General features: G+C 46.7%; 2 protein-coding genes across 7 annotated transcripts in view; both read left to right on the plus strand.

Annotated features, from left to right (window-relative positions):
• apol1 (apolipoprotein L, 1) overlaps positions 1 to 22,565 on the plus strand; it is a 283,625-nt gene that overhangs the window by 66,531 nt on the left and 194,529 nt on the right. The gene's annotated exons all lie outside the window — the stretch shown is intronic.
• The window catches only part of tep1 (telomerase-associated protein 1), a 149,643-nt gene that overhangs the window by 12,939 nt on the left and 114,139 nt on the right, over positions 1 to 22,565 (plus strand). The window contains exons 4-10 of the mRNA XM_084313418.1: positions 1,557 to 1,671; positions 2,140 to 2,160; positions 3,289 to 3,502; positions 7,602 to 7,722; positions 20,954 to 21,078; positions 22,046 to 22,145; positions 22,271 to 22,426. Coding sequence (XP_084169544.1) covers positions 1,557 to 1,671; positions 2,140 to 2,160; positions 3,289 to 3,502; positions 7,602 to 7,722; positions 20,954 to 21,078; positions 22,046 to 22,145; positions 22,271 to 22,426 — 852 coding nt within the window. The remainder of the gene's footprint in view (positions 1 to 1,556; positions 1,672 to 2,139; positions 2,161 to 3,288; positions 3,503 to 7,601; positions 7,723 to 20,953; positions 21,079 to 22,045; positions 22,146 to 22,270; positions 22,427 to 22,565) is intronic.

Here is a 22,565-nt window from a genome sequence, read left to right on the forward strand (position 1 = left end):
AGTTACAATACAATATACAATACAATGCAGAAATGGGATTAGGTACAATTTACAGTAAGGTGTGATGAGGTATGAGTTGTAGTGCAAATTCTTTACCAATAAATATAAAGTGTGTTTAGGTGTCTAAAGTGGGTGCTGCAGTGAGTTGTTTGTTTAAAGTGAGTGTGTGCGTGTGGATGTGTGTGCTGTGAGTGTATTTGATGGTTTGTTACATAGTCTTATTGTCATTTAGCATTTAGCATCCTGATGGCCTGGGGATAGAAGTTACCCATCTCTACAAATACGGCGATTTTCTCGATGGCTCTCTTGTGCACAAAGCTCTGCTTAAACTGGTTCCCTCGTACCTAAGTGTGCTGTACACGAAGCAATATAAGTATGCCCTTCGTTCTCAAGCTGCTCTAACACTGGAAGTTCCCCATATGAGAACTGAATTGGGAAAAAGGGCTTTTAAATATGCTGCTCCTTCATCCTGGAACAAGATACAGGAGGACCTAAAATTACCAGGACTGGTCACCCTCGGGAGAATTCAAAGCCATTTTAAAATCCTACAAACTCGGTTCCCTCGGACAGTGCAACTGTGTTTGATCATTTGCCTGTTTGATAACTTGCCTGAAATTGGAGCTTGCTGTAAATGTTTTATCTGTATTTTATTGTGATGTTCTTTTTTATGTTGGAACTTTCTGCTGCCTTGCTTGGCCAGATCGCTCTTGAAAAAGAGATTTTAATCTCAATGATGCTTATCTGGTTAAATAAAGGATTTGATTGATTGAGAAGCTTCTTCTGAGTCTCTCTGTGCTTGCCATGAGACATGAGTGTGGTAGTGAAAGGGTTAACCGTTTGGTAGTGCGGCAGTGAAAGGGTTAAAGGAACACGTTCAGTAGAAAGCTATCTGGCTGCACATTAGCCTAGCTTAGCACAATGAATGGAAGCGGACAGTGCCGGTTAGCCTAGGCATTGTCCAACAAACACCTCTCCTGAAAGCTAACCGGCACTGTCCGCTTCCATTCACTGTGCTAAGCTAGGCTAACGTGCAGCCAGATAGCTTTCTACTGAACGCACAGCGAGGAAACTGGTATCCATCTTCTTGTCTCTCTCTCTGGAGAAGTCGTTGTGGGGTCAAATATTTACACCCCTAATCTTTATACATACAAACTGTAAAGGGTGGGGGTCAAAGGAATGTGACATCTTTGGGCACATAATGGAAAGGTGGGGAAGGGGGGTAGGAAGGAATGGGGGGAGGGATGGGGGGAGGAAGGAAAGATGGGTAGAGGGAGATCAAAGAGAGAGGGGGGGAAGAGTGTCTTATCTCCCACACTGTTCGCTCAACTTATGTCTCTCTCCAATTTCCATGACAGACATCGCAACTATGACCTCAACAATGAAGTTAAAAGAATATGTAGCCTGCAATTTATTAGGCCTATATAATATCCGCATTTCCCAGTCTGTCATTTCTTTCCCTACTTGTGTAGTCTGTTTTATTTTGCACGTCTAAACGTTGGTGAAATGAGTCCCTAGTTGTTGTAACTCTTGGTTGTTTGTGTTTGGCTTTGGCTTAGATGAAGAGTGGCCAGTGGGAGGCGCTGTCCTCCCTGCTCTCCAGTTTTCACTTCCTGTCCGCTAACGTGCGCCACGGCCTGCTGCATCACCTCCTGGAGACCTACGGCTCATTAGGTGAGTTGTCATGGAGACCTACAGCTCGTTAGGTGAGTTGTCAGTTTCGTTGTTTCAAGTTTGTTATTTGTCAAATACACAACAATACAGGGGCCATTGCAGGTAATAAAATTCTTGTGTTTCGAGCTCAGACTCAACGGTGCACAATTAAGAAGCACATCAATGGATACAAGAATGGTAACAATAGATAGTAGTAGTAACATCAAATAAAATATAAAAAGAGATAAAAGATAAAATAGTCAATTATTTACAGAAAGTGTCTTGCATGTAGTGTGCAGTGCAGTGTGTCAAATAACAATAAGTAGTAGTAGTACAATAAATACAATTAAATATCAAAATGAGGTAAGATCAAATGAATCAGTCAGTTTCTACAGTTTAGTTTAGTTTAGTTTATGATCATGGCCTTGGCCTTGTTTTTCTTGACGTGGGTGGGTGTCTAAAAATGTTATTTTACTCTCTCCCATCCAGGCAAGAACTGTGCACCCTCAGGTAATATGGGCTTTCACGTGTGTTTGTTTGTCTGTGTGTCTGTGTGTATACTTGTGCTTTTTAACCCCAAAACAGATTAAAAAAAAAGCTATTGCTATAAAAGGCCTTGATCTACTGCCACTTCCTATTAGGGGTGTAACGGTATGTGTATCCGTCCCGCAACTTCACGGTATGGATGTCACGGCTCGGTACATGCAGCCATACGACGAATACGTCTCATACGACACTATAGGTGTAACTAGGGTTGCACATTTTTACAAATGTATGCTCAATATCTTTACTTTACTTTACACTGGCTTACTAACAGTCTTAACACAGAAGGTCATTCATTTAACGTTGCATATCAAGCTTGGATTGCCACATTTAGATGATGAATAAAACGTTGAAGCTTGTAAAGGCATGAACAAGCCGACAGAACACGGCTCTTTCTCCCCTCCTCTCCTCCCCTTACCTACAGGTGTCACTGAAACAAAACCAACCATGAATGATACAGTATGTTTGTAACACAGCATATACAATAGGCTGAAAATGTTCATCGTTTTCTTGTTCGCCTAATAATGTTAACCAATGGAAAGACACACACACGTACACGCACACATGCACACACACACACCTCCGCGCTACTTTCCAGCTGATCCGAGGAGAAAAAAAAAGAGAAAAAAACACGCAAACGTACTTTTGCTGATCTGGACTGGTCCTTTGAGCTCCTCTCCAGTCAAGCTACTACAGTGTTTAAATCCAAAATATTGATAAATCCTCTCATTGTTGTGTAACATGGCATCTCTTCTCTAGTCTTTCTCTGCGTCACGTGAAGTAAAATCTACTCAAGTGGATTCCTGAACACAGAATGACACCTTTATCACTGACTGACTACCGCAGCAAGCCTAGGTGGAACTAAGTAAAACGTATTACAAAATTATTATATATAATAATAATAATAATAATTATAAATATATAATAATCATAAATATTGTTTTCCTGTGTACCGAAATCGTACCGAACCATGACCCCAAAACCGAGGTACGTACCGAACCATGGCTTCCGTGTACCGTTACACCCCTACTTCCTATTGAGAATAAGAATGCGTCTCATGCGGTTTGTACATTGTACACTTTGTCTCCCCGTCAGGCCACCAGAGCGGTGTGGAGGCTTGCCTGGGTTTCCTGCAGCAACACGCCGCTCTCCTGTCCTCCTGGCCCGCTCTGTTCCTACAGCAGGCCTTCAACGAGCCCCCCCACAGCCCTGCGCACGCCTGGGCACGGGGCCTGAGGGGAACAGGGGGAGCTCCCCTGCTGGTCCGATGGCTGAACAGCGACGACGACAAAGCTCGACGTCAGGCCAGGTGAGGAAACGTTGTTGGTACAGTTCACAAATCGGTCTAAACATTTTGAACCCTTTCACTACCACACTACAGAAGGTTAACCTTTCACTACCACACTACAGAAGGTTAACCTTTCACTACCACACTACAGAAGGTTAACCTTTCACTACCACACTACAGAAGGTTAACCTTTCACTACCACACTACAGAAGGTTAACCTTTCACTACCACATTACAGAAGGTTAACCTTTCACTACCACACTACAGAAGGTTAACCTTTCACTACCACACTACAGAAGGTTAACCTTTCACTACCACATTACAGAAGGTTAACCTTTCACTACCACACTACAGAAGGTTAACCTTTCACCACCACACTACAGAAGGTTAACCTTTCACTACCACACTACAGACGGTTAACCTTTCACTACCACACTACAGAAGGTTAACCTTTCACTACCACATTACAGAAGGTTAACCTTTCACTACCACACTACAGAAGGTTAACCTTTCACCACCACACTACAGAAGGTTAACCTTTCACTACCACACTACAGACGGCTAACCTTTCACCACCACACTACAGACGGTTAACCTTTCACTACCACACTACAGAGGGTTAACATTTCACTACCACACTACAGACGGCTAACCTTTCACTACCACACTACAGACGGCTAACCTTTCACTACCACACTACAGAAGGTTAACCTTTCACTACCACACTACAGAAGGTTAACCTTTCACTACCACACTACAGACGGTTAACCTTTCACCTAATAAACTAACCTACACTGTAGCACGCAACACTTTGATGAACATTGTTACTCAGCTGATAGAGTTGTACCCTTCCTGATGACTTGTCGTACAGAACTTGTAAGTCGTTTTGGATAAAAGCGTTTCAGCTAAATGACTAAATGTAAATGTAACATATTAAGGGATAATGATGACACGTATATTTATAACATATTAAGGGATAATGATGACACGTATATTTATAACATATTAAGGGATAATGATGACACGTATATTTATAACATATTAAGGGATAATGATGACACGTATATTTATAACATATTAAGGGATAATGACCAGTAAAAAGGCTCTCACAAGGAAGTGGATGAGTCAGGTGGTGCAGACGGAGAGAGAACGGATGGACGTGATCCATGAGATCTAGGTGATGGAGAGACTGACGTATGCATTGAGACAGCAGAGCGGAAGGGGAGAGGTGGGGGAGAGGGTGGGAGTTGGTGAAAGGTTTGAGAGGTGGGGGAGAGGGTGGGAGTCGATGAGGCCCACAAGGCCAGACTTTGTGTAGTTTAGATTGAAGGGATGAAGGATGTGAATCCCCCCTTTAAGTTTTTTTTATAAACATGCCAAACTCTTATACCTTAACCCAGTGTTTCTCAAAGTGGGGGGCGCGCCCCCCAGGGGGGGCGCAGAGGCATGACAGGGGGGGCATTGAGATTAAAAAAATTAATAAAATATTTATTAATTAATTAAAAAAAAAAAATCTGGATTTCAGAAAATGATCACTAAAGTGCTATCTGTTGCAGCTGCACTGTTCTCCACGAAAATACCATTTCTCAAAATCTGAAAATCATTATTTAATAAAACACAGAAAAGGATCACCAAGTTACTCTGGATAAAAAAAAAATGTACAGACAACATTGAGACAAAGCTTCCTGACACATCTCCATCCAAACTCTTGGAAGAACTCTTTGAAATCTCATCTGATACCACCTGGAGAGCTAGTTTCAGAGTGTGGTGCTGAGTACCAAGTATCTCATGATGCAGCAGTTAAGGTGTTGATACCATTCAGCACCACATACAGTATCTGTGTGAAGCTGGCTGTTCATCCATGACAGCTCTGAAAACAAAATATAGGGCCAATTTGAGCCTTGAGGATGACATGCGTGTTGCCTTGTCAAAGACTGACAGCAATAAAGACTGTTTGCTTATTTCCTATGTGTGGGCTTTTGCTCTGACGGTGCGCAGGCCATGGCAGGGAAAAGAAGGGGGCTACAGGCGCTCATCAAGGGGGTCTCGCTCATTGCAGCCACTAATGCTGTGATGACTCACATAATTTACTTACATTTTCTCTTTTTTTGCACAAATTGCAAAGTTCTTTCACAAGTTTTTTCACACATTTTTCACAAGTTTTCTATCCTTTTTTTTTTTAAAGCAGTGTCCTTGAATTGTATTGCAATGTTACAAGATGTCTCTATTTTTGAAAAAGCAGTCTTGAGTGTCCATTGAATTGTATTGCAATGTTACACGATGTCTATTTAAAAAAAGCACAGTCTTTGAGTGTGTATTGGACTGTATTGTTATGTTGTTGCACAATTGCACAGTTGTAAAGTGGTTGCACAATTTGAAAGGTCACGATATTGGTGTTATTTCAATAAATTTAAACATGGCCCATTTCATGACTATTTTGTTGGGGCGAGGGGGGGGGGGCCAAAATATTTTGGTCCGCCAAAGGGGGGTGTGAAGTGCCACAGAACAACAAGTGACACTTTTGGAAATTGACATCCTGATTCGTCCCTATATGACCAGTATATTCTTTTATAGACTTTAAAAACTGAACTCTGGTTGGAGGATAGTGAAATGATGGTTCTACTTATAAAAATGAAACTGAGCCTTTAATGTCTGCATAGAAGGTGTCTGTTGTCTGTGAGAGCAGGCCCGCGATGGGGAGTTAACCTGGGGAATGTGGCCCTGAGGATACAAAAGCAGAGGAGAGAAAGCTGTAATGTTAACCCTTACAGAAGGGAAGCAGGACGGCCATACATGTATAGTCTGAGGTGATGGGGCCTCCGGGGAATTAAAGGTTGAGGTTGTGAAGTTTTAGAGAAACAGGGAGTCTTGAAACGATAGAGAGAATCTTAAAAACTATATAACAATTAAATGTTTAATGTGTACAGTAAAAGTTTTCATATTATCATGCTTATAATTAACTGTCAGTAGAGAATAATACTAAAATGATGTGTAAAACTGTTTTCTGGAGGGCATCTCTAAGGAGTCTTGATAAGAAATCTTATGGATGGCCTCGCCCGGTACTGCCTGGTACCATACCACGTGGTTACCACAGACAAAGCAGTTGTCTGTTCTGAAGAAATAAGGGACTTTCTCTTACTTAAAAAAACACTAGGTAACTAAAAGTAACGCTAGTAAAAAGGAGGAGGAGTCCATACGGATTATGTATTGTATTTTGGTTTGCTAAACGAAAATGACATCCCTGTGACATCACTGTGTTTAGACCAATCGGAAATATGATACAATATCAATATAAAAAGGACTGTTGCCCATTCAAGAGAGGGACTTTTTTGAGACATTGGAAGATGGTGCTTGCAGACACCGGGCACAAGCCGTGCCAGATGAGATGTTTTGTTTTATACTTCTTTTAACTAAATTGGAAATTTTCCAATGAAGTCTCTTTTGTAACTTGCCTTTTCTAATTAAAAATACTTCTTTATAAATATATCTTTTGGTATCCATTCTTCTGACCAGACGGACGGGTAAGCATCGAAATGTTGTTTGCATTGTAACTTCACCCTTTGCGTTCTGATTTATGATGTAAAGACTTTAGAAACCAGCCGACAACCACGCGGTCCCGTAATGTTCCTGATTAATGATGTAAAAACTTTAGAAGTGTGGCTTTATCCATACGGAGGCCTAAGGAGAACAATTTTTAAGTATATGTATACTAAAGGTGGGTTCTGTATAACTGTGATTATCAAGTAATGCCATACAGTGGTAATACGGCCAACCGAGTAAGTTAAAGCAAAATAGAATAAAATATACTCCGCAACTCCAATCAATCAACTGTATGACTGGGGGGGACGGAGGGGTGCCTGTGTGTGAGCCTGGGTCGGCTGGGTTTAAGCCCTGAAGTTTATAGACGCATTGAGTCCTAGACATCCCAGACGTCGCAGGACGCTGCTTGAAGTCGAGATGCGGACCAATGAGTTATGGGATTATCAATCTGACCTAGGCTTATGACTTGCACTTAACAGGGGGCCTGACAGAAAAAGTTTGAGAAGCACTGCCTTAACCGAATCAAATCAAATGTTGGTGTTTTGGTAATGTTGGTGTTTATTGTGTGTGTCTTCCCCAGCGAGCTGGTGTCCACATTCAGAGCTGAGCCCACCTGTGTGGTTCAGAGTCCAGACGGTGGACTGATGGTGGTCGGCACCAGCCAGGGCACGCTGCATCTGCTCCACACGCAGACCGGACAGGTCAGGCTGCAACCAAGACCACCACCAATGTGTATTAACCCGTTCACTACCACACTACAGAAGGTTAACCTTTCACTACCACACTACAGAAGGTTAACCCTTTCACTACTACACTACAGAAGGTTAACCTTTCACTACCACACTACAGAAGGTTAACCTTTCACTGCCACACTACAGAAGGTTAACCCTTTCACTACTACACTACAGAAGGTTAACCCTTTCACTACTACACTACAGAAGGTTAACCCTTTCACTACTACACTACAGAAGGTTAACCTTTCACTACCACACTACAGAAGGTTAACCTTTCACTGCCACACTACAGAAGGTTCACCTTTTCACTACTACACTACAGAAGGTTAACATTTCACTACCACACTACAGGAGGTTAACCTTTCACTACCACACTACAGAAGGTTAACCCTTTCACTACTACACTACAGAAGGTTAACCTTTCACTGCCACACTACAGAAGGTTAACTTTTCACTGCCACACTACAGACGGTTAACCTTTCACTACCACACTACAGAATGTTAACCTTTCACTATCACTATTAAAGGAGCTCCCGTCTTATACGGAGCTACTGAGAAATCTTGATCCCCAGTTAGACTGGCTGACGCGCCGTTATATTCCTGGTCTCATACCAAACAGTCCTTGTCCCAATGACACAATGCAGGCAGCTTTCTTGGAAAATGATATTTATTTGCTTCTTTGTTCCTTAAACTGATTAAATGATAATGAATATGATACCTAATTGGATACAAACATTTCGACCTGAGACCTGCGTCGTACGTGCGGTCAAAAACCGTTGCCTTTTCCGGGTCAAAAACTCCTCCTCCTACAGGTGTACCTGACGCTTATATAAAAGAAGCGCCACCCCCTGGTCACATAAATCCATTGCACATTAAGTCCATTTTGGCCGTTACACACCGGCCCCTAATTGTTAAGGCAGGCAGACATAACAATTCAAAAAATAAATAAACAAAACAAATAAGAGCCAAAACATGTCATGGATTAAGTGCATTTACATTTCATGAACCAAACACAGTTTGGTCACCGGCCTTACAATGGTGCTACTTTTAGTCTGCAATTTCACAGACCGCACCAGACCTTGTTTGTCTGGAAAGACCTCCAGAACCCTGCCAAGTGGCCAGGACCCACGAGGAGCTGAAGAGTCCATGATGACCACAATATCACCAGCTGCTCCAATTCCTCCAGCCACCTTTTCCATTGGTGTATGATGTCCCGTGGCAAGTCATCATCCCACCCACATCCTCTTCTGCAGAGTTCCTGCTGCATTATTTTTGCACGCAAAGTGACTGGTGCCAGGAAACCTAGAGGATCGTATACTGAGCTGGCAATGGACAGCATACCACGTCTGGTGAGAGACTGTCGTTTCAACTCGATCTTGAACCTGAAAGAGTCCGTCTCCACACACCATAGTAGGCCAAGAGCCCTTTCCATTGGAAGTTTGTCTCTGTCCAGATCCAACTCCTTTAGATCCTTGGCCCTTTGCTCTGCTACGATGGACTGTAAAACACCACGACTGTTGCTGATCCACTTCTCCAAGATGAAGCCCCCCTTGCGACACAGAACAATAAGATCCGTTATCATCTGGATAGCTTCCTCTTCAGTCGCTGAGCTCTTCAAACAGTCATCCACATAGAAATTCTGCTTGACAGATTGGGTGACTTCAGCTGAGAACTCAGCCTGATTATCATCAGCAGTTTTCCTCAGGGCGTAGCTTGCGCAACTAGGGGATGATGCAGCGCCAAACAGGTGCACAGTCATCCTGTACTCCTCAAGGTCCCTAGTGACATCTCCCTCTGGCCACCAGAGGAAGCGCAGAAAATCCCTGTCCTCCTCAGCGACCTTCACCTGGTGGAACATGGCTTGAATGTCACCCATGAATGCCACTGGTTCCTCTCTGAAGCGAGTTAGCACTCCAAGCAGTAAACTGGTAAGGTTAGGACCCTGCAGAAGTTCACTGTTCAGGGATGCTCCTTGGAATGTGGCTCCACAGTCAAACACCACACGGAGGTTTCCTTTCCTCGGATGGTAGACACCATGGTGTGGGATGTACCACACTTTTCCTTTCTCACCATGCAGTTGTTGCTGCGGTACTTTCTCTGCATAGTTCTTCCCAATAAGCTTGTTCATGTATGCTGCATACTCCTGGTGCAAGCCTTTGTTATTTAGGAACCGTTTCCTCAAACCCTGGATCCTTTGCCTAGCGACTCCCACATTGTTGGGCAGACAGACCTCCTTGTTCCTAAAAGGCAATTTCAAACAGTACCTCCCTTCCTGAAGCACTGCTGAACTTTCCACAATTTCCAGAAACCTTAAGTCTTCCCTGGACATTTCCTTCTCCTTCACAGCTACTTCATTGAAGTCGTGATTGTACTGATTGGCCAGCATTTCTTCCAGTCTGCACACCGAGATCCTGTTGACCATAGCAGAGGGAAACTCTGTCCCCACAACACCACTGTTTCCATTCAGTGGACCATTAACGACCCATCCCAGCACCGTCCTTATAGCATACGGGCCATTCCCGTGACTGTTGACGACCTCCCAAGGTTCCAATATCTTGGGAGCGTTGGTTCCAATCAACAGGTCGACATTTGCTTTTAGGCGTGGGATGTGTACGTTGGACAAATATGGCCATTCCGACAGTTCTTCGGGTGTCACCATGTTCTCAGCCGTGACTGGCATTTTCTTCTGTGTGAGAACTTCCGGAAGAACATAAAAGTCATCGCTGTCCAAACCAGCTATCTCCAACCCAGTCAAGGAGTAAGCTGGAACAACTGTCTCTTGACCCATGGTGCTCAACAGGAAGTTGGTTCTTCTGCCTGTGATATTCAGCCTCTGCATTAGGCGTTCAGAGCAGAATGTGGCTGAGCTACCAGGGTCTAGGAAGGCGTAGGTTTGTATGATGGCATTTCCTTTTGCTGCTTTCACACGTACAGGGAGAATGGATAACACACACCGGTCCTTACCGGCCCCTGTATGTCCACAGGTTTGCAGTGACGTTGGTTGCTTTAACTGTTCTGGAGAAGATGGTTGCCTTTTAATGTGAAGCAGGGTGGGGTGAGTTTGATCACAGACTTTGCATACCAAGCGCCTTTCGCAATCTCTGCTCATGTGACCAACACATAAGCATGCAAAGCAAACTCCCTTTTCCCTCAGAAAGTGTATTTTCTCCTTGTGCCGCTTTTCCTGAAGTTGTTTGCACTCCTCCAATGAGTGACTGCGAGCACACAAAAGGCATCCAGCTCTCCTAGCATTCCTTGTACTTGATGTTGGTGATGTTAGCTCCTTGGCTCTCTCCGATATGTCCATGGTTGTTACTGTGGTGGCGACAATATTTCCTTTTACTCTGTTGGGTGGATATGATTTAAACCTGGTGAGAGATTTTGTGCCAACCACACCAGAATTTGGATCCTGTATGTCACCAAACAGAGGGTCAGAAAGAATACTGACGCGTCGCTCCACAAACCTGATCATATCACCGAAGTGAGCTCTTTCCTGTGTATTTTCCATTATGCCATGAGCCGTACTCCTCCATTGCTCCCTCATCTTGAATGGCAATTTTGATATAATGGCCCTCATGTTGACAGGCATGTCCAACTCCTGCATGTACTGAAGCTCCTCCATTGCATTGCAGCAGCCACGCAAGAATAAGGAGTAGGCTTGAAGTGCCTTGACATCCTCAGATTTTATTGTTTGCCATGCCAAGGCCTTTTGCATGTAGGCACTTCCTATTTTGTACTGGTTTCCAAAGTGTTCTTTAAGAAGACCCTTTGCCACTGCGTAACCACGCTCAGGAGCCATATGCTGGCAGCTACGCACCAATTCCTGTGGCTGTCCTCTTGTGAACTGCTCCAGATAATACAAAGCATCAGCGTCTGTTGCCTTTTCTTCCACTCCTTGTTCAAATGCTTTGATGAATGTTCTGTATTGGAGAGGGTCACCTTCAAATGTTGGGATATTTCGTGGTGGCAGAGACCTGGAATGCTGTTGCTGCACCAGAGCAGCAGTTATCTCATTTTGCCTCTCCATGATGGTAAGCATGTCTGCAGGTTGGTTTGAATTGATTTGCACATTGTCAGTTGTTCCCATTCTGCTTTCCTGTTCCTTGTGATTGTGATTATATTGGCGGTTAGCAGCAGTGCTATGCCATTGACCACGTGCCTTTGGTCTCACATCCACAGGCTTGTTTGGTGGTATTGACAATTGTGTCAATTTACTTCGTTGTGTTAATGTCCCAGGTTGGTATTCCCTTGCAACAGGATTTAGCTTGTGGTGTTCCCTTTCAAAATAGGAATTCATTGCATTTGAAGGTGCACGAGATGAACGCTTACTTTCAGAGGAGTGCAACACGGCCAACCTTGCAGTGCTTGCAGCCAATTCAGTGTCCACCTCTAGTTGTTCCTTTTTTCTTTTCAACTTTAGTTCCTGCTCCTTCAACTGATGCTCCTGCTCCTTCAACTGATGCTCCTGCTCCTTCAACTGATGCTCCTGCTCCTCCAAAGCATGCTTTTCTTTTAGAGAATCAGCACGAGCGAGAAGTGCAGCTCTATCGGCTTCAGCTAAGATCCTGGCAGATGACCTGCTACTTGTTTTTGAATATTTGCTTACAATGTTTGACACTGTCATTTGGAGCAATACCATCATCCATTAAATGCAAATCACCTTCAGTTGTTTTACCATCATATACATTCGTTATACCTTCAATATTTGAAACCCACAGTTTTGCATTTGAAATACACTCATTGATTGACAACATTTTTGCTTTAAACCAGGTGTCTTGTTCCTCTTTTTCATCATGTAACGTATAACCCAACAGAAGATTGTCATGTATGCATTTCGCCTCATAACACACCTGATTCAAATCTGTAAGAGCATTCTCTACTTTTTCCTTCTCATTATTTAACATGAAACCAAGAATTGAATCTTTTATCTTGGCTGCCATGTTAAATTTACGTTTTCTGCTGGCAACCAATTTGCCACAATGTTCTGCAACAGCCTTGGCAGTCATTTTAACGACACGTTTCCCAGTGACGTCACCGCTAACAGCGGAGCGCGCTGTGGTCTCCATGGAAACGTTTGATGCAGTTTTGCGCGTCGCCATGTTATTAGATTGTCTGAATTAAAACGAGACGGCTGGTGACGAGTCGCGCAACATAGTCACTACAAAAAAGGTCCGCGTAGTCAAGTGTTATTCCTCTTCAGCAACCATGGATTTACGCTCAACCCCAAGTTATGTGTGCACACAATTTTACATGGCCATGTATTTATATAGCGCTATTCACATACCTCCTTGCGTTGGGTACCATGATGTCGCCTCACGGAACAGTACTCGCGGTCCAGTACTGATCCTCAGCCACTTCGGGTCAGCACCGGTGTCTTCCTCCTCCACGAACGGCTGCAGGCGGATCCACGATGCAGCAGCAACAGTAGAATCCTCTTCCTCCACACAACAACAGCAGCTCCTCGCCTTCCTCCGGTAGAGATTCTCCGACGTCCCCTAACGCATCGAATCTTCCCCAGTCTCCAAGCAAGAGTCCAACTGGTGCGCGGTTTTTGACTAATATTAAAGGAGCTCCCGTCTTATACGGAGCTACTGAGAAATCTTGATCCCCAGTTAGACTGGCTGACGCGCCGTTATATTCCTGGTCTCATACCAAACAGTCCTTGTCCCAATGACACAATGCAGGCAGCTTTCTTGGAAAATGATATTTATTTGCTTCTTTGTTCCTTAAACTGATTAAATGATAATGAATATGATACCTAATTGGATACAAACATTTCGACCTGAGACCTGCGTCGTACGTGCGGTCAAAAACCGTTGCCTTTTCCGGGTCAAAAACTCCTCCTCCTACAGGTGTACCTGACGCTTATATAAAAGAAGCGCCACCCCCTGGTCACATAAATCCATTGCACATTAAGTCCATTTTGGCCGTTACAATCACACTACAGAAGGTTAACCTTTCACTACCACACTACAGAAGGTTAACCTTTCACTACCACACTACAGACAGTTAACCCTTTCACTACCACACTATGGTTAACCTTTCACTGCCACACTACAGACGGTTAACCTTTCACTACCACACTACAGACGGTTATATTTCGTATTGCATCGCGTCCCGCTCTGAGCCTTACGAGATACTCATATCTCCTGTGATACCTAATGTATCTCCCACGAACAAAAACACATGCACCCCACCTGTATGGGGCCCCGCCCCTTATGGTGGCCACCGCCCATATAACCATGACCCTGGTCATGAAACACCCTTCCTCTATTTTCGTCCCAGCGTATTGGATGCGTGCACCATACGAGCTAGCGGAATGAAAAGATTAAGGAAGATTAATAATGTTGGAAGCTTACCGGAGGTTGCTGGCCCCTGGCATCTTCGACGCATGTTTTCGGCGACACGACGGGCCTGTGATGTTCCTCGTTTGATGACTGCACATCGAGGTTCAGCTGTACAAGGCTGGCTGTCGGGCCAGCTTGTACTCAGGTAGGCCCTGTGTCTTCAGGCATGGGTATTAGTGTTAGTAATGCTGGTTTGTGTTGTTAACACAACCTTGTTGTGTGTTGGCGCCAGGGGCAAGATGGTTTGGTGAACGTTCTCTGCAGGGAACGGTTTCCAAGCTGTCTTGGGCGTGCTGCTAAAACATCTAAAGCTATGCTAACATGCTATCGCTACTGCCGCATGCTATCACTACTGCTAATTGCTATGCTGTTTTAATGTCTCCGCCGTGAGATGTTGTCACTCTCCCGCCTCTTGCCCGGTTCATCAATGAAGGTCAGTCGGTAGCTGTTGTGGGGTTTTGAGTTCTATTTACCTTTTTCGGGTAAATGGGTTGACAACGGGGTAGGTCGTGGCTAGGTTCTAGCCAGGTATTACCTTGTGTTCCGGCGGGGTTTGTTGAACGGTGTTCCCATCTGGGTTGGCGTCGGGTAGTGGGGCTATGGGTCCAGCCGACATGGTAAACATGTTGCGTGTCTGTGCACAGGCAATTGTTGTCTTGGGTTCCACATTGCCTGGCGTTAGGCTGCAGTAGTATAAGGGCAGGGCCGCTTGGGAGAAATGTGAGGCCCTGTGCGTTTTTAGACGCGAGGCCCCCCATCTCCTGGGGCGGCCCTGTGTAGGGGGCTATTGTTTCATTTTGTCACTCTGCTATGAGAAGGTCTGTCTTGCTACAGCTTTCTCTCCTCTCAAACCATTCATACTGACGGTCAATCGGTATACTGGGGGAGTAGTGCGGGGGGGGGGCTTTGTTTACCTTTTTTGGTAAATGGGCTAAACTAGGGCTGGTGTTCTGTTGTGAATATTTTGAATGAAGACGGGTCTGGTCCGTCTCCCCTTAAACTTTGTGTGTATGGGTTTGCTCATTCTACAGTTTTTGTGGTTTAGCTCTTTTATTCATTTAACCTTTTCATGGTCCACACCACAGTGGAGGGTGCTGTTTGCAATCACCACTGGTGCTCCATGTTAACGTCAGTCCTTTGTTTTTGATATATTGAAACAATGCCCCGCCCGGCCGACACCATGGGTCGGCCTGGCGAGTGGCTGGTGGGCTGTTAAGGCTTGTACCGCCACGGTATGGAATTGGCAACGATTAGAACTGTGTTCGAATTGGTGTTTTTTCTATTAAAGAAATGGTGTCTGGTGGAGGGGCCTTGAGGGCCGGCCGACGTCGACACATCGCGCAAGGTTGTTGACGTTATTAGCTTTGACCCAGCCGCAAGCTATAACCGCTCAGGGTTCCCCTCTCCGCAGGGGATTTTGGTCTTCTGCTGGAGCGCGGGCGGTATTGTCCTAGGCCCTACACCGCCTCACACCGCGCAGCCAGAAGAAGAGAGAGCACGGCCTCGTCAGCGGCGATGACGGGGCCCTCGACAGGCGGCCATGTTTCCCCCGCCAGTGGTGCCCTGGTTGGAGAATCGACAGGGTATCGCGAGGCCGACAGTCTTGGCGGCCGAGGGATCGGCCATTTTGGGTGATTTCGGTGTTGGTAAACCACTCCGTCGTCATTTTGCCGCGAGCAGCCCGCTCCCCGTTCAATCCTCTCTCTGGTATCCCCAGAAGCGGGGCTCTGAGCGTTCTCCTTTGGCTGCGGGCCGCGAACCTTCATTGAAGCGTATGCGGCCCCATTCTTCGCTTCTCATGGAGACAGGGGCTGACACCCAGTTGATGGCTGAGCCTGGGTCTGTCCGTGAGAATGTTGTGCTGTCAAGCGGCTCCCACACCTTGAACTGTGTTGGTTGAGCCTGGTGTTACGTCTGTCAACTTAAGTGTTGTCAGCAGGGGGGCTCGAAACCTTTTGAGGCACACAGTGCGGGCTTCCCCGGCCTCGCCTTCGCCAGGCCAGGTATCATGTTGGTGCTCCCACTCCTGGAATATTGGCAAGTGGTCGCAGCTCACATGGTTTGGGGTGGTAGTGATATCACTGCAGGGCTACGGTGTGTAGGAACCCATGGGGGCCTTACACCTTGCATGTCCGGCTGCAGAACAACTCCTTCAGCATGTTCTGGAGGGGTGTTCAGTGGGGGGGCTTTTTTGATCGGAAGCCCCCCGTATCAGACAGGCCCTTTTCTGTCGGGGTTCCCCCTTGGGTGCGATTGCCTCGTGGGTGGTGTCAGGGTCAGGTGTTCCGACACGGAACGCGCTCCTCGCACGATTCCAGGGTTGTCTTCGCACAGCGGGGGGGACCGGGCCAACTATCTACAGTTCCTGGCGGACCTGCGCCACGTGACGGCGGGTGCGTTGGGAGTGTCGTCACATATGACTACGGCAGTACCATATGTCGAGGTAGATGGAGAGAATGGTGAGGCGGGGACTTGTGTTTACACAACCCCACCCGTTTTCAGGTTTGGTACAGACCCTGTTGTCGGGGTCTCCAGCAGGGACAGCTCTGGTCGACGAGATCCAATCTCTGTGGACGAAGCAAGCCATCGTCGTGGCGTTCTCCTCCCGGTGTTCTCTGCCCGAGAAGTCGGGAGGGAGGGGTGTAAGACCCAGGCTGGACCTGTCCCATGGGAAGGTTCAGCATTTTTTGGATCGTCTCCTACCTGTTGAACACTGTCAGGTGGGGGTCTGGTTCTCCTCCATAGACCTGTAGGATGCGTATGCGCATCCCCGATCTTCCATCCTAGGGCTTACCTACGCTTCCTTTGCAGGGTTAGCGTATGAGTACCAGAGGCTGCCGTTCGGTTTTCTCTGGCTCCCCGCATCTTCACCAAGTGCGTGGAGGCTGCACTGGGGCCTCTGCGTCATCCGGGGTTACGGAGTGTTCTGCCCTGATGACGTTCTGGTCCTTCGCGGTCAAGGTGGATCGTCAGGTCTCGTACCAGGCAGGTCTCTACCAGCCTGGGGTTGCTGTAGACTGGATGTAGAGTATTCCTCTTCCCAGTCAACGGTTGGAGGGCTATGGGCATCCATCTCGGAGCGTGTTGTCAACACGCTCGGGAGGTTCCGTCCTAGGACGGTTACGGCGCTGTCTCACGTCGCGTTTTCACCGACGCCTCCCTCGCTGGTGATGCGTCGGGCCAACGCAGTAGGGGGCAGCTGGCAAACCATGCTGCCCGGTCTGCGCTACGTTCAATGTGTTGGTGTTGAAAGCGGTCCTTCTGGTCCACAAATGGTGTTGATCAGGACGGACGATACGACGTCAGTGTCGTGTATCGACAGACAGGGAGGAGTACGCTCCCCCTGTCTGCACCAGGCGGCGGGCGGCTGGCTATGGGCGTCCTCCATCTGCGCGGCCTAAGGGCTCCCCACATCCCCGGCAGGGAGAATGTGGGTGCAGGTGTACTGTCGCGGGGCGGCCCTCATCCTGACGGGTGAGGATTGCGTCTGGACATGGCCAGGCAGGTCTGGGACCGATGCCGTGCCGCCAGGGATTCTTCCCCATACATCTGTTAGGTCAGTTGTTGGGACGGGTACGTTGAGGGGCGCAGGTTCTTGATCCTGATGGTGTTACCATCTGGAATGCGCATGCTCCCTCCACTGTCGCGCTTACGCGGGCAGATGACGTATGTTCCAAGTGTGGTGTAAGGCGGGGGGCCAGGACTCAGTCTCCTTCCCCCTGGATGCTGTCCTTAGTTACCTCCAGTCTATCCCTTGATAGACTGTCGGCTTCGACGGTGAGGGTATATGCAGCAGCTATATCCTCCTATCATGAGGGGTTTGAGGGGATGTCTTGTTCAGCCACCCTCTTGTGAAGCGTTTCCTGCTTGGCGCTCGACGCGTTAAGCCGGTGCAACGCTCCTTGGCTCTGACTTGGGATCTTCAATTGGTCCTCGGTCGGTTGTCCTTGGCCCCGTTTGAGCCGCTCGAGCGGGCGCCGTTGGGACAGCTGTCCTTCAGGACCGCGTTCCTTCTGGCTGTCACTTCCGCTAAACGCGTAGGTGAGCTCTGTGCTCTCTCGGTACATCCAGAGTGCCTGTCTTTTCGGACCGATTGCGGTGTCACTCTGCGACCTAATCCTGCTTTCGTGCCTGAGAATATCCGGAGTTCCTTCCGCTCCCGGGATATTGTGGTTCAGGCGTTTCGTCCTCCTCCTCACACTGGTGAGTTAGATGCGGGCCTTCACCTGTCATGTCCAGTCCGTGCTTGGGGATTTACCTCAGCCGTACTCAGGATTTCAGGGTTACCGACCAGCTTTTTGTCTGTTACGGTGGGGCTCGTGCTGGTAAGGCACTGTCGGAGCAGCGCCTGTCCCATTGGTTGTGCGAGGGTGTTACCCTCTGCTACACGCTGGCTGGGCAGGATCCCCCTGGGGGCGTCAGGGCGCACTCCACTCGTGGGGTGGCTGCCTCTGCCGCTCTCCTGGGTGGGGCCTCGGTGGAGGCCATCTGTGCTGCAGCTTCATGGTCCTCCCCGGGCTCCTTTGTAAGGTTTTTCCTCATGGACATGACCGGGGGTTCTGTCTCCCAGGCGGTTCTGGGGTCTGTGGCCTTTCCTGCTTCCCGTCCTTTGGTCGGGTAGCAGGAGTGTATGGGTATGGGCCGCAGTGTGTTGAGTCACACGTGGTTCCGCCTGTACGGTGTGTTCAAGGGGTTCTGGCTCCCTCTTGTTCGCATTCAGGTGGAGTTGACTGCGCCCCCCCTTCGTTAGGAAGGATGGGGTGACAGGGCTCCCCGCACCCCTTGATGTGGGCTTACGGGTCCTCAGGGGGTACATCTGTCGGGTCTCGCGCCCGCTCTTCCCCATTATCTCGTAAGGCTCAGAGCGGGACGCGATGCAATACGAAATATAACGATAGGTTATGTAGATAACCTAGTTATATTAGTATTGGCTAAGCGTCCCGCTCTGCGCGCCCTGAGTTCCCTCTTGAGGGATCTTTTCCTGGGACGGGTTTTGGCGAGGAAGGGTGTTTCATGACCAGGGTCATGGTTATATGGGCGGTGGCCACCATAAGGGGCGGGGCCCCATACAGGTGGGGTGCATGTGTTTTTGTTCGTGGGAGATACATTAGGTATCACAGGAGATATGAGTATCTCGTAAGGCTCAGAGCGGGACGCTTAGCCAATACTAATATAACTAGGTTATCTACATAACCTATCGTTAACCTTCCACTACCACACTACAGAAGGTTAACCCTTTCACTACCACACTACAGAAGGTTAACCTTTCACTACCACACTACAGAAGGTTAACCTTTCACTACCACACACTACAGAAGGTTAACCTTTCACTACCACACTACAGAAGGTTAACCCTTTCACTACCACACTACAGAAGGTTAACCCTTTCACTACCACACGACAGAAGGTTAACACTTTCACTACCACACTACAGACGGTTAACCTTTTCACTACCACACTACATACGGTTAACCTTTCACTACCACACGACAGACGGTTAACCTTTCACTACCATACTACAGAAGGTTAACCCTTTCACTACCACACTACAGAAGGTTAACCTTTCACTACCACACTACAGAAGGTTAACCCTTTCACTACTACACTACAGGTTAACCTTTCACTACCACACTACAGACAGTTAACCTTTCACTGCCACACTACAGAAGGTTAATCCTTTCACTACTATACTACAGAAGGTTAACCTTTCACTACCACACTACAGGAGGTTAACCTTTCACTACCACACTACAGAAGGTTAACCTTTCACTACCACACTACAGGAGGTTAACATTTCACTACCACACTACAGAAGGTTAACTCTTTCACTACTACACTACAGAAGGTTAACCTTTCACTACCACACTACAGAAGGTTAACCTTTTACTACCACACTACAGAAGGTTAACCTTTCACTACCACACTACAGACGGTTAACCCTTTCACTACCACACTGGTTAACCTTTCACTGCCACACTAGAAGGTTAACCTTTCACTACCACACTACAGAACATTAACCTTTCACTACCACACTACAGAAGGTTAACCTTTCACTACCATACTACAGTCGGTTAACCCTTTCACTACTACACTATGGTTAACCTTTCACTGCCACACTACAGAACGTTAACCTTTCACTACTACACTACAGAACGTTAACCTTTCACTACCACACTACAGAAGGTTAACCTTTCACTGCCACACTACAGAAGGTTAACCCTTTCACTACTACACTACAGAAGGTTAACCTTTCACTACCACACTACAGGAGGTTAACATTTCACTACCACACTACAGAAGGTTAACTCTTTCACTACTACACTACAGAAGGTTAACCTTTCACTACCACACTACAGAAGGTTAACCTTTCACTACCACACTACAGAAGGTTAACCTTTCACTACCACACTACAGACGGTTAACCCTTTCACTACCACACTGGTTAACCTTTCACTGCCACACTAGAAGGTTAACCTTTCACTACCACACTACAGAACATTAACCTTTCACTACCACACTACAGAAGGTTAACCTTTCACTACCACACTACAGACGGTTAACCCTTTCACTACTACACTATGGTTAACCTTTCACTGCCACACTACAGAACGTTAACCTTTCACTACTACACTACAGAACGTTAACCTTTCACTACCACACTACAGAAGGTTAACCTTTCACTGCCACACGAGAACTTGAACTTGAACCACTGTAGCAATTCCTCTGACGTTATTGATTTCGACTCATCATATAGGACAAAAACAGAGAAGAAGAGACAAAAAGAGGTAAATATTTCAAATGTCGACACGTTTTGGAACTGATGACCTTTTTTTCCCCTGGTTGTAAAACAGGAAGTGAGGTCACTGGTAAGCAGCTGCGACGGCATATCGGGTTGCCTCTTCCTGAAGGAGGGGCTTCTGGGTACCACCTCGTGTGACGGACGGATAGAGACGTGGGACGTGGAGAATGGCTGCAGGTGAGAGAGAGGCCTGGTTACTGCCCACGCTTGTTACCAGCGGTGGAGGAAGTACACAGTTCCTTTACTTTTTTTTTTAATCTACTTTTTCTCCTCCTTTTTTCTGTATTTTTCTCCCATCCCAATTTAGTCGTTATGCCAATTCCCTTCCCTCCCTTCCTGGTTTTTGCGCACATTTGCCCCCCACTTGCCGGTCTAGGGAGGGTTGATAGATACTATCACATGTCCCCTCCGATAATGTAGAGTCAGCCAGCCGCTTCTTTTCACCTGACAGCGAGGACTCTCACTGGGGGAGCGTAACGCGTGGGAGGCTCACACTACTTCCCCCAGTTCCCTCCCTCGCTGAGCAGGCGCCCCGACCGACCTGTAGGAGTCGCTGTTTACAACGACCAGGATACACACCCCACCGGCTTCCCACCCGCTAACACTGCCAATTGGTTAGTATGGACGACCGACGAAGCCGGAGGTACCGCTGACAGCTGGATTCGATACCAGTGTCTCTGCGGTGGTAGGCAGACGCTTAGTCCGCTGCGCTACCCAGCCGCACCACAGTTCCTTTACTTAAGTAAAACGTAGAAACACTCCGATAAATTAAGTCCTCCATTCAAATTCTACTAGTAAAAGTTAAGAAGTATTTGCTATTGAATGTACTTAAGTATCTAAAGTAAAATTATCTTTGCCATGTTTTCTATGCAAAATCCTTTTCTTCAAAGTAACTAGTAACTGATGGGTTCAGATAAATGTAGTGGAGTAAAAAGTACAATATTTCCTTTGAAATGTAGTGGAGTAAAAATATAAAGTTCCCTAAAGTGAAAATACTCACGTAAAGTACAAGTAGCTTGAAATTGTACATAAGTACAGTACTTGAGTAAAAATACTTAGTTACTTTCCACCACTGCTTTTTACATACAGTGATGTCAGTATGTCTACACAACATACAAGCTCAACCTTTTGCCATGTCTTCCAGGACGGCTCTCATCGATGCCCACTCCAACGTGATAACAGGAAGTGACATCACTGCAGACAGGAAGCACCTCGCAACAGTGTCCCTAGACTTTACCCTGAAAGTGAGTCTCACAAAAAAGATGTTTGCAATATCTCTCCACACAATAAACATGTCTCTTTGTATTCTTTGTACTCATCCATAATATTTAGTAAATAAACAACAACAACAACCACTTTTTTTGCACAGGTCTGGTCCTCTCCAAAGTGTCATCAGGTGGCCACCCTATATAGTTCCAGCCCACTGAACTGTGTGAACTTTGACCCTGAGGGTCACCTGCTGGCCGCTGGCTGCTGGGACGGAACCGTGCGAGTGTGGAACTGGCTGCAGAATAAAGCCTTGGCGGTGAGTTCTAACGGTGGACGAGTTGAAGAAGAAGAAGAAGTCTTTATTTGTCACAGGAACCACAGGAACACACGCATGCACTGAGTCGCCAATGAAATGTTCTCTGCACTTTTCCCATCCCGTCGTCCTTCCCCCCCTA

This window comes from Notolepis coatsorum (genome assembly GCF_963971535.1).
Source record: "Notolepis coatsorum genome assembly, chromosome: 4".
Taxonomy (NCBI): domain Eukaryota; kingdom Metazoa; phylum Chordata; class Actinopteri; order Aulopiformes; family Paralepididae; genus Notolepis; species Notolepis coatsorum.